We start from the raw sequence: 12,960 nt of genomic DNA on the forward strand, positions 1-12,960 counted from the left end.
AAAACACTCACGTAAAGTAAAAAAGTAGCTTGAAATTAAATAAAAATAAATTAGTAGAAATATGTGATTGCTAGTGGTGGTTACGTTCCACCACTGGCAATGGATGTAAACTGGATATTCTGAAAACCCTTAACAGTTAACTCATCGGACAAAATCTGAAGTTGTTATCCCCAGCAGTGTAGTTAAAAGTTAGGAATGATCAGTTAAAGAAATGTCACAACAATACAGTAATGTCACACACACTGAGCGTGATGAAATAACTCATGAAATAACCGGCTCACTTTCTTTATACTGTAGTATCCTGTGTAATATAGTGATAATATCATTGTAGTGAAGAGTATCTTCAAAGAGGTCTTTCTCGTCCTTACTCTGGCAGCCGGAGGGGTCCTCTTGCGTGAGGCCAAAGTAGCCGAACTTGCAGCGGTCACAGCGATCCCCCTCCACGTTCTCCTTGCAGACACACTGACCCGTCAGAGGGTTACACAGCCCGCTGCCCTGGGAGCCCATCGGGTCACAGTCACAGGCTGGAGGAGGAGAGGCAGAAGGGACAGACGGAATATTTATTGTAACGTTTGGGTCTTTCACTCTCTCCTAGGAGTAAAAGCTCCTAGCGCCACCCTGGAGTATTTCACCCTCTCTATTCTTCCAGGTTGTCCTGATTGCTGATTGACGCCTGCTGTGTGTTTGACGCTCTTTATAATGGCCTTGTGTTTATTCTCTCATGTGTCAGTTCTTCATCTAACGTTACCGTGAGTAGCTGTCTACGGTAGGGATGGGTACCTTTCACATTTGAACCGATACCGATACCGGTACCTGTGAATCGATACCGGTACCCAACAGTACCTTTTTTCGGTACTTTAGTCTAAAGAAATGTTATTTACCTACCTCGTCGTAAAAAAAAAATCAAAACTTCAAATAACTACAATTTCGACAGTTTTCGGCTTGTCATTGCTCCGACTGCTTTGTTGTTGAATCAAGTCAAATCCTAGGTAAGCATATATTGTGCGTGTGAACGTTGACATGAAAAGAAAAAAGTATAAAAAAAAAAAGTTAAAAAAAGAATTAATAAAAAAAATATATATATATATATATTTTTTTTTTCGGTTTCTCACTTGATTCGATACTCGGTAGTACCGACGTGTTTCGGTTCGGTACCTCAAAAGTACCGAATTCGGTACCCATCCCTAGTCTACGGAGAGTCGTGTCGCTCCAGGCCTGGAGGATGCGGCTGCCGTGCTTTTGATTATTGTTTCATTATTATTTAGTTTGTTTTTCTTTTGTATAATACTAGTATCGCTCTTGATGTTTCAAAAAATAAAAGGAAACACTTTTTTTGGTGAGAAGAGCAACTACCGTCTCCGCACCTTTCTTCTGTACTGCATTTGGGTTCAACACACCTACCTGAGTCGTAACATTTTATATAAAACTAAACCTTAACTTGTAGGACTAGTAGTCAGTCCAGGAGGGACACGTTAGAATCGAGGTATTTAATTAAAACGTACGTATGCACCCCTGTATGTCCTCCAGCGACGCCCGGGGGTCCTGGTAGAGGAAAGGCCTGCACTCCTCACACCGGGGTCCGACGCGGCCGTGCTGACAGCCGTCACACACCCCTCCGCTCACCTGGCCGGTCGCCTCGTAGCGGGCCGGCTCGAAGTGACACGACTCGGAGTGGCCGTGACAGTTACACCCTGGAGGGGGACGGGACAGGAGGACAAGACACTGTATTGGAGGACAGGAGGACAGGAGCCGTACTGTATTGTACCCATTCTGCAATCTGTTAAATAAAGTTTTCATTCATTCATTCATTCATTCATTCATTCATTCATTCATTCATTCATTCATTCACACATATTAAACTCCCTTTTCCTCAAATCTTGATGTTATAAAATCGCAATATAGTCAAAAGTCAAAAGTCATGTTTATGGTCATTTATGCCATGGGGAGGCACGCAATACAGTACGCAGGTCTCGGCTATAGCCATTAAATACTAGATAACTGGAATAAATACTCAAATAAATACTGATCCTCGTGATAGACATGCAAACTGATTAAATAAAAATCCAATGAAAACAAATCATTCAATAAAAAAAAATATGTATTGCTCATCTTAGTGTTGTGCAAACGATGGAGTTCTTGCAATCTGCCTTTGACATTGTTCAGTCACATCTCTTACCCAGCTTAAGCTCGTGTTAAATGCTGGCAAATCAAAGTTCATGCTCTTCTCAAATGGGAAGCGACTCCCGGCTGATCTTCCCACACTTGTTACTGCTGGAGGGACTGACATCGAAAGGGTTGCTTCCTACAAATATCTAGGCATTACAGTGGACGAGAACCTTACTGTACGTTTAAATATCTAGGCATTACAGTGGACGAGAACCTTACTGTACGTTTAAATATCTAGGCATTACAGTGGACGAGAACCTTACTGTACGTTTAAATATCTAGGCATTACAGTGGACGAGAACCTTACTGTACGTTTAAATATCTAGGCATTACAGTGGACGAGAACCTTACTGTACGTTTAAATATCTAGGCATTACAGTGGACGAGAACCTTACTGTATGTTTAAATATCTAGGCATTACAGTGGACGAGAACCTTACTGTACATTTAAATATCTAGGCATTACAGTGGACGAGAACCTTACTGTACGTTTAAATCTCATTACAGTGGACGAGAACCTTACTGTACGTTTAAATCTCATTACAGTGGACGAGAACCTTACGTTTAAATCTCACATAGACAAACTTGTGTCGAAGGAGCTGAAGCTTAAACTCGGCTTCTGTTTCAGAAACGGGTCCTGTTTTCCACTTAAAGTGAGAAGTCACCTGATCTCGACCACCTTCTTACCACAACTCGATTACGGTGACTTACTCTACATGTATGCACCTGATCAGTACCTTAGAAAGCTGGATACTGTGTACCATTCTGCCTTACGCTTTGTCACGGGATGTGGAAATCGAGTGCACCATTGCACCCTATATACCAGGGCTATTCAACTAAATTGTTCAGGGGGCCACATTGTCAGAAACCCAAGGGGCCAGGGGCCGGACTGCCACGGTGCCTCCCCGTGCTATGAATATATGTACACTTGACACAACACGCAACCACATTTTCACAACTTTTATTTAACTACATTGCAAAAGTAGTATACTTTAAAAAAAAAGTGCTTCATTTATGTGCCACATCTGCAACATCTCCTGCAAAAAGTGCTTCATTTATGACTGTGCAACAACTGCAACGTCTCCTCTTCAACATTTCAATATAAAAATAAAATAAAAAACAAACAAGTGCATGATGTGCGTCTGAACATTCTAACATCAACACTTGAACAAAAAAAGACATTTATAGTGCAGCTGAGCTTATGAAAAAGTGCTTCATGTCTGTGCAACAACAGCAAATCACAGCATCTTATTAGCACTTATTGTCCACTCTTAACTCTCAAACATCAAGGGGGGTGGGGGGCAGACAGGCCTAGCCCAGGGGTTCCCAAACTTTTCAGGCCAGGGCCCAGAAAATAAGGCGTCAGAGAGCCGCGGCCCAATGCACATCGTCAGGCTTTTTTCTTTTTTTTTTTTTGCCAGGCGACCGATTTTTTAAGCCAAATATCACTTCAATCCTATTAAGTTAGTTCAAGTTAGTTATTCATTTATATGTGCTATTTATGAGAGGGCTAACTTGTTGCAAAATAATAATGATAATAATCATAGCCTCATTAAAATACTATTGTTGCTTCGGTTGTTTTCAGCGTTTTATGTGCATAATCTGTTATTTAGTTTGAAATGTTCGTTGAAATAAGTAGATTTTTCGTTTTTGTTTATTTATTAAGTTAATATAAAACCATATAGTCACATTTTAGAATACAATAGAATAGAATTTTAGAATACAACTAGAAACACTGTCCTGGCCTGCTTCTAAGTTCAGTGGCCTGACAAAAAAAAAAAAAAAAAAAAAAATTATTTTTTATTTTTATTTTTTTTAAATCATCTCGCGGCCCACCCGTGGCTGCTCGCGGCCCACCTTTGGGTCGCGACCCCGACTTTGGGAACCACTGGCCTAGCCTACATACACACATCTAATGAGAGAGATTGCACTTCTTTGACTGGGCAATGGCAGAGAAAGAGGGTTCATAGGAAGTGAGGGCTACCCGCAAACAGTGATGCAAATGCTCATTTGTCAAGGAGGCACGGTTGCTTGTTTTAATGGCATTCATGTGAGAGAAACTGGATTCACAGGTGTATGTTGAGCCAAACATTGTTAGCACAGATATTGCCAGCGTTTTTATTTTGGGGAATGTCTTGACATGAATACACTTTATCCAAAATGTTGTGGTGGATTCATTCTCAAGTGCCTGCTTCAGAGCAGATGATGCTTGCATGTCAATTATTTCAAGTTGCAGGAGACCTTCATCAATGTGAAGTGATGCAAGGAACTCTTGTCCTTTTGTGGAAATAGCAGCTACATTGGCAAATGGGTTGCTCACAAAATGCATCAATTCTCTGGACATGTCAAATTCATCAAATCGACTTGCAAAGTTTTCCCTCAATTTATCAATGAAATCTGTCATTAATTGAGTGACTTTTGGCTCAATTGTGCGTGTTAACGTTGACATGAAAAGAAAAAAGTAAAAAAAAAAAAAAAAAAATCATTAAAAAAAAAAAAAAAAAAAAAATTATTTTTTATTATTATGTAATCTTTGGCGGGCCGGTCAGAATCATCCCGCGGGCCGGATCTGGCCCGCGGGCCGCCAGTTGAATAGCCCTGCTATATACCATTGCAAGTTACCCATCTCTACAAATACGGCGATTTTCTCGATGGCTCTCTCTTGTGAATGAATGAATGAATGAATGAATGAATGAATGAATGAAAACTTTATTAACAGATTGCAGAATGGGTACAGTGCAGTACAGCTCAATACATACAATTGTTAAGGGGATGCAGACCAGAGAAAGACTTTCGACTTGTTTACACCAGGGTCCCCCATTTCCAATTCATCGTAACATATATGACATACATGACATACAGATAGACAGTACTGCTACATCTATACATTTATGACATACCAGATTTGCAATTACAGTACTGTATTTGTGATACAAAAAGAGTCCAGAAAGAAAAGAGTAGATACATTAGGCGTAGAAACTGTACATTGGATTGGGTAGGTGGGGGTGGGACTGTACATTGGAGGTGGTTGGGGGGGGGGGGGGGGGGGGGGGGTTGGGTAGGAGGGGTGGGGGGGGACTGTACATTGGAGGTGGTTGGGGGGGGGGGGGGGGGGTAGGAGGGGTGGGTGGGGGACACTGTACAACTGTACAAACAACACTGTACATTGGATTATTGACAAGACCATACTTGGTAATTTACTGTACATTGGCGGGGGTTGTGTTCGGACATTTACAGGGGCCAGTTTCGAGTTGCAGTCTCCCTTAGGTGTTTTTTGAGAGTGTTTTTGAAAGTGGGTAGTGATTCACATTCCTTTACAGCTTTGGGTAGGGCGTTCCACATTGATGTGGCATAATTGCGAAACGTGTTTAGTCCCTTGTTTGAGCCGAATCTGGGTTTAACATGATTTGTGGAGCTCCCTCTGGTGTTGTGATCGTGGTATTCACTGACCTTTGGGAAGTATTTAGTCATGTACATGGGTACCTTGGTCGTGTAGTGTATCTTGTAGACCAGGCCCATTGCAAGTTGCTGTACTCTGTCGTCTACTCTAAGCCATCCTAGGTTGTCAAAGTGGGCAGGGGTGAGGTGGGTTCTAGGAGTAAGGTCAAGCAGTAGTCTGACCAGTTTGTTTTGAGATGTTTGTAATTTTGTTTTTAGCGCCTTTGAGGTGCTTTGGTACCATGAGGTGCAAGCATAGTCGTAGTACCCTTGAATGAGTGCTCCTGCTAGAGTCTTCAGGGTATTCTTGTTTACCAGTGAGGAGATCCGGTACAAGAAACGAGTTCGTTGGTTGACTTTTTTTATTACATTGGATGCCATTTTGTCACAGGAAAGATTTGCCTCTAGGATGGAACCCAGGTAGGTAATATCTTCTTTCCTTGTGACAATATTGTCACCCACTGTAACTGAGAAGCCGTCGGTCTTGCTGAGTTTGTTATTTGAACCGAAGAGAATGGACTCTGTTTTGCCCATGTGTAATGATAGTTTGTTATCAGCGAGCCATATGCAGATTTTGCTTAGTTCTGAGCTGAGGGTTTTTTCAACCTGTAATTTGTTCTTGTCAGAGACCAGCAGGGCTGAGTCGTCCGCAAACAGGACAAAGCTCTGCTTAAGCTGGTTCCCTCGTACCCAAGTGTGCTTCTGTGCACGAAGCAATACACAAGTATGCCCTTCGTTCTCAAGCTGCTCTAACACTGGATGTTCCCCATATGAGAACTGAATTGGGAAAAAGGGCTTTTAAATATGCTGCTCCTTCATCCTGGAACAAGATACAGGAGGACCCAAAATTACCAGGACTGGTCACCCTCGGAGAATTCAAAGCCATTTTAAAATCCTACGAACTCAGTTCCCTCGGACAGTGCAACTGTGTTTGATAAATTGCCTGTTTGATAACTTGCCTGAAATTGGAGCTTGCTGTGAATGTTTTATCTGTATTTTATTGTGATGTTCTTTTTTATGTTGAAACTTTCTGCTGCCTTGCTTGCTCTTGAAAAAGAGATTTTAATCTCAATGATGCTTATCTGGTTAAATAAAGGATTTGATGATTGAGGTAGGGGATATGTACAGATATAGATATAGTATCGACAGATATGTAAAAGGATTATGTGCAGGTATGTACAGACAGGTGGGTAGATATATATATATATACGGTAAGAATGCTTATATATACAATACAGCATTATTGTACATGCTATCATACAGAGTTATATATGCAGGTGTATAAATAGGTATAAAGGAGGATTATGCAGGTATATTCACACAGATATGGATAGAGACCAACCCATCTTTATCAAAACACATTGCTAACAATGAATGAATGAATGAATGAATGAATGAATGAATGAATGAATGAATGAATGAAAACTTTATTTAACAGATTGCAGAATGGGTACAATACAGTACGACTCAATACATACAATTGTGACATGACATGACATTTATGGCATAGGGACATATAGGTATTTAGTACTGATACATTTGTGACATAAACGGTATTCAAATATACAGTACTGTTACCCCTAGATCCTGACAGAGTATGATGGGGAGGGGACTGTACATTAGGAGGGGGTGGGTGGGTGGGAGAGAAATATACATACGGCGGGGAGGGAATATATACATGCGGTGGGGAGGAGACTGTCTATTAATCATCCAATACACAATACTGAAAAGTTGGCTACGGTATGTTTTTATCTACCGGTGGTAGAAAGTATTTAGATGCCGTTCTGATAAACAGAGCAGAAAATACTTACTCCTGCAGGCGTCTGACGCATGTTCACCACCTGGCCTCCAGGGGGTGTCGTTGTAAAAGTCTTGGCATCTCTCACAGTTGTTGCCCACCGTGTTGTGTTGGCATAGACAGCGACCATGGACCTATAGGAGGGAAAAAAACAGTATGCAGGCGGCTTAGCGTGCCATAGAATTCCGTCAGTAAACATACTGTAACGTTTCAAGGTTTCAAATCTAATTTCTGAAGTAGGCCTATTCATTTCTGGCATTATAGCTGAGACAGCAAGGGTGAGTCGAGCCGCTATACGTTCTGCTTCTGTGGGGGGGGGGGGGGGGGGGGGACTTCACTCCACAGGGAACAACATTATGTGCATTTCCTATGTCCTCCGCTGCAGGTAAACCTATGACCAAACGGAGGTTGATATACTTTCTTATTATATTATTATTATTCCACAACTGTACCGTGGATTGATACAATTAATTATATTCCCTATACACTGTAATCAGAAATCATAATAATCTGAACTACCCACCCCATACTATAGTCTACCCATATACTCTGTATGATAGCATGTACGACAGTGCTGTATATACCCATATTTATAATATTTACATTTATATTCTTATATTTACAGCATATATATCCATATTTGTCTGAATATACCTGCACCATATACCATATATATATTTAGTCTCACCACATATCTATCACCACCTGTCTGTATTTACCTGCACATAGTAATTTTACATATCTGTAGATACTATATTATCTATATCTGTACATATCCTATCTTACTAGTTACGTTGCTGCATGGACAGTATGATGACTACTACTATTTTACACCAGTATCACTGTACATATTATATTACAACTCTATACACACCTGATTAGCACTACACTCAGTAGTACTCATTTGTATATTTTGTATCCAGTTTAATCACCTGTACATGGTATATTGCTATTGCACTTTACTGTTACATTTGCACGCTTGGATGCCAAACTTATTTTCTTTGTACTGTACTTGTGTTGTATAATGACAATTAGGGGTGTAAAGGTACACATATCCGTACCGAACCGTTTCAGTACTGGACCTAAGGTTCAGTATGGCTGTGTACCGATACCGAACGAATACAACGGTACGTTAACCACTAACGAACGCACATGCAGAACTTTCTTTTGCGTGCAGAATTGAATTCAAAACTCGATTATTAATTTCAATATAGAATATGCGTTGACAGCCCTACAAGTACAATTCGTTACTGCACACTACATCACCCCTGAGTGGAACATGGAAAGCCAAACTGTCCCCTACTGTACCGAAAACCTGTACCGAACCGTGACTTCAAAACCAAGGTACGTACCAAACCGTGGTTTTTGTGTACCGTCACACCCCTAATGACAATATATTTGAATAGAATCGAATCAAATCTAATTAGCGAAGACATTTATATTTTCTTTGTATCCACTTTTTTTTAATATTTTTTTTCTATTTTTCTCCCATCCCAATTTCGTGTTTCCAATTCTTCCCTCCCCTGTCTTGATCGTTGCTAGACTATGCCTCTCACAGGTCGGTTGTAGAAGTGAGGACAGAAGCCTTGCATCACGTGTCCCCTCCGGTACACGAGGAGGCAGCCTGTCGCATCTTTTCACCGCAGCAACTCGAACTCTCAGTGGCGAGGAGTAATGTGTGGGAGGCTCACGCTGCCCCCGATACTTCCTGCTTCTGCTGTACAGGCGCACCAACCGACCTGTAGGAGTCGCTGTCCACAACGTCCAATCCCCACCCACCGGCTTTCCCACCCTCTAATACTTGCCAATTGCATTAGTATGAACGACCAGCCAAGCCGGAAGCAACGCCGAGAGCTGGGCTCGAACCCAGCATCTCCTGCGTTAGTGGCGAGCGCCTTGCCCACTGCGCCACTTACAATGACAATAGCTTTGAATCTAATCGAATCAAATCTAATTTGCGAAGACAGTTTCATGTAGTCTTTTGTACACACTCTGGCTTATAGTCTCACCATGCCAGGCTCGTTGAACACGTCCCCCCTGGTGCCGTCTACAGGCGTGCACTGGCTGGCGTGGCCGTTGCAGAAGCAGCTGCCGCGGACCACCATGTCGTACAGGGCGTAGTAGTACTTCTCCTGTGGGTTCCTGCGCCTGCGGCCCAGCAAGGTGTCGCCCAGCGTGAAGAGGCGCGTGAAGTTCACCCGTATGTTGGTCACGGTGATCAGCTCTGAGGATCATGAGAAGATGTATAGCGTTCAGGTCGGCGTGACGCACTCATCATGACACTTGACCGGGACATTTACCAACACACAGTATCTTTCTCTCTCTCTCTTTTTTTCTCTTTCTCTCTCTCTCTTTTTTCTCTCTTTCTTTCTCTCTCATTCTCTCTCTATCTTTCTACCTCTCTCTTTTTCTCTCTCCTTCTATCTTTCTCTCTTTCTCTGTCTTTCTATCTCTCTCTTTCTCTTTCTCCTTCTCTCTCTCTCTCTTTCTATTTAACTTTCTCTCTCTCTCTCTCTTACAGACACAACACACAGAGCCTTCCTCTAACTCATATTATGTAGTCAATGCTCCACTTATTTGATCCACCATCATGTAATACTTTGTTAGCTTGCCATTCTATAGAGCTCTATAGGCTAGGCTATGGCTCCCTTGCTGTAAGCTATAGGTCTCTCCATGTTGCAACATGTCATGCTGTCAGTGAACTCCATCCTGAATCAAAGACTCTGTTGTCCGACCTCCGTAAATAATCTGGTCAAATGATTCATGTTAGATGGGGTCAAGCTCAACCCAACCACCCTATCACGCAAAGTATATAGGGTAAACTGCTGTTTTAAATTAAAAAAAATTTTAAAAGAAATTCTAATGTAAAGTTACACTATTAACTATAATTATTTTAAATGTAATGCATACCATGTACATGGAGAGCCATGGGCATTTTTGGAGTGGATATATCACCCCCTCACACAGGTTGGATTGTGATAATAAGGTTGAAATAAGGATTTTATGCCTGAGGTGGGAAATGTGTTTTCTAGGAGGTCGTTTTGTAAAAGAAAATATAGATTTTTCAATATATATCGATGCTGAATATTTAAAACGGTTCCAATACTAATTTGTCGATCGATACCAGTTTCCTCGCTCCGACAGTGACACACATACTATAGGTGCTGTCAGTGGTGGGTGCTACACACACACTCAGCCCCGCCTCCTCTCATAATTGAAAATAGTTTGCGGATCTTGTCTGTTGTTAGCTCGCTAAAAATGGCAAGACTGCTACCTGTTTTGACTGAACAAGAAAACAACAGGACTCCCGTTACAGGAGTTTGGAAATTCTTTTCACGTTTGACGCGAATGAACAAGGAAAGGCAAAGGATCCGTTACTAGCAAGCCCACACAAGAGATGCTACAGAGTAGTGTGCAGGGTGCTGGCAATGCAACAGATTTAGCATATATCAACACATGTACAAAAAAATTGCGACGTTCTGAGATAGACCTCTATTGGAATGCAGACCACCAGACCAGACCTTGAATATGGGCGGCGTATGGGTTCTCTATGTCAAAGGTCGGATCCAGAGCCTTCAGCACCACCTGGTTTGGAAACACATATAAAGAGATATGTGTCAGAAACCATTTTGTCAAAATAAGTAGTGTGTGTGTGTGTGTGTGTGTGTGTGTGTGTGTGTGTGTGTGTGTGTGTGTGTGTGTGTGTGTGTGTGTGTGTGTGTGTGTGTGTGTGTGTGTGTGTGTGTGTGTGTGTGTGTGTGTGTGTGTGTGTGTGTGTGTGTGTGTGTGTGTGCGTGCGTGCGTGCGTGGCACCTATGTGAAAATTGTGGCAGATACCGATAACCGATATTAATATTGCTGTTCTGGCCGATACCGATATTTACCGATGTCGATATCTCTGTATAGAAAACACTTTTTTATGATAATCAAATAAAGAGCTATTTTCCAAAACGCATTTTTTATTATTTTTTTTCTAACTTATTTTCAGAAATGACTGATATTTTGAAACTATTTAAGACCAAAACATGTTAAAAAAAAAAGATTAAAAAACCCTTTTATTTTTAATATCGGCCCTATCTTGATATCGGACCGATACCGATGTGTAAAAAAATTACCATATCGGCCGATATATCGTGCATCACTAGTGTGTGTGTGTGTGTGTGTGTGTGTGTGTGTGTGTGTGTGTGTGTGTGTGTGTGTGTGTGTGTGTGTGTGTGTGTGTGTGTGTGTGTGTGTGTGTGTGTGTGTGTGTGTGTGTGTGTGTGTGTGTGTGTGTGTGTGTGTGTGTGTGTGTGTGTGTGTGTGTGTGTGTGTGTGTGTGTGTGTGTGTGTGTGTGTGTGTGTGTGTGTGTGTGTGTGTGTGTGTGTGTGTGTGTGTGTGTGTGTGTGTGTGTGTGTGTGTGTGTGTGTGCGTGCGTGCGTGTGTGTAATCACCTCTCCGTCCGTGGAAGGTTCGGACCCAGAGTACCTGCTGTCACAGACCACATCGTCCACACTGTCGGCGGGCTGGGCAGAGACCCAGGGGAAATCGGCAGCACAGTCCTCCGCGAAATAACGGAACACCTTCCAGGTCTTTCCGTAGTCCTTCGACCTCTCTACCAGCATGGCGGACGGACGGAAACTCTGCCCGGGAAAAGTACAGGGAAGGACACCGCATAAGGGGGGGGGGCGACAGTGGCTCAGGAGGTAGAGTGGTTGTCTGGTAAGGCCTAACAAAATTAATAGTTGGTTTCCGGTTGCCGACCGACCCTGCCGATTTAGGTGTGACCCAATATATTTTATGAGTTTTTAAAAAAAATTATATATAAAAAAAAAAAGAAAAAACAGATTTTTTTTTTTTTTTTAGAATAAAGTTTCATAGAAATCTTAGTCAAACATTTAGTATTATGGATATTATACATACTGGCAGAGTACATGCATCCATGTTGTTGTGAACATTTTAATTAAATAAAGAAATTCCCTATCCATAGTCGCCGTGGGAAAGAATAAAATAAAAAAATAAAATAAAATAAATTCCCTACCTACCCATGGCCAAACTGACAACCAACAGGAAACCAACAATATATTTTACTTTGCCTAATCGGAAGGTTCCGGCTCCTCCCGGGCAGCGTGTCGAAGTGTCCTTGAGCAAGACACTTAACCCCCTAACTGCTCCCGATGAGCAGGTTGGCACCTTGCATGGTCGCCTCTGCCATCGGTGTGTGAATGTGTGAGTGAATGGTTGAATTTACGCAAGAAGGTATAACACGACATGGACCAAGTTTTCCACAGATTGTGCCCAAGAAGAGGTACATTGTGTGACACGTCTTAGTGGTCTTACAGTGGTCTTACAGTGGTCTTACCTTGAACGTGAGGACGAGGTGACTGAACTGGAACAGCGTCTCCAGGTCCAGCTGAACGCTGACTCGTTGGACACCTGTAGGGATGACGAGGATTGATGTATTGTCTCTTCAGCAGCACTGAACAATTGCTCAAAAATAAAAATACAAACATCTTGAAGGAACACGCCAACATTATGGAAGATTCGCTTCCCGTGTTCTCCGGAGTCAGAGAAGAAGA

At 42.0% G+C, this 12,960-nt stretch overlaps 1 protein-coding gene across 2 annotated transcripts in view; it reads right to left on the reverse strand.

The window, feature by feature from the left end:
• lamb4 (laminin, beta 4) overlaps window positions 1-12,960 on the reverse strand; it is a 78,937-nt gene that overhangs the window by 52,676 nt on the left and 13,301 nt on the right. The window contains exons 5-11 of one of the 2 annotated variants that reach the window (XM_084334691.1): window positions 12,744-12,817; window positions 11,836-12,024; window positions 10,923-10,986; window positions 9,411-9,625; window positions 7,415-7,535; window positions 1,503-1,691; window positions 369-524 (exon numbers count right to left, since the gene is read on the reverse strand). In XM_084334691.1, coding sequence (XP_084190817.1) covers window positions 369-524; window positions 1,503-1,691; window positions 7,415-7,535; window positions 9,411-9,625; window positions 10,923-10,986; window positions 11,836-12,024; window positions 12,744-12,817 — 1,008 coding nt within the window. The remainder of the gene's footprint in view (window positions 1-368; window positions 525-1,502; window positions 1,692-7,414; window positions 7,536-9,410; window positions 9,626-10,922; window positions 10,987-11,835; window positions 12,025-12,743; window positions 12,818-12,960) is intronic. The other variant, XM_084334692.1, reaches the window with a different exon arrangement.

Source organism: Notolepis coatsorum, assembly GCF_963971535.1.
Source record: "Notolepis coatsorum genome assembly, chromosome: 18".
Lineage (NCBI taxonomy): Eukaryota > Metazoa > Chordata > Actinopteri > Aulopiformes > Paralepididae > Notolepis > Notolepis coatsorum.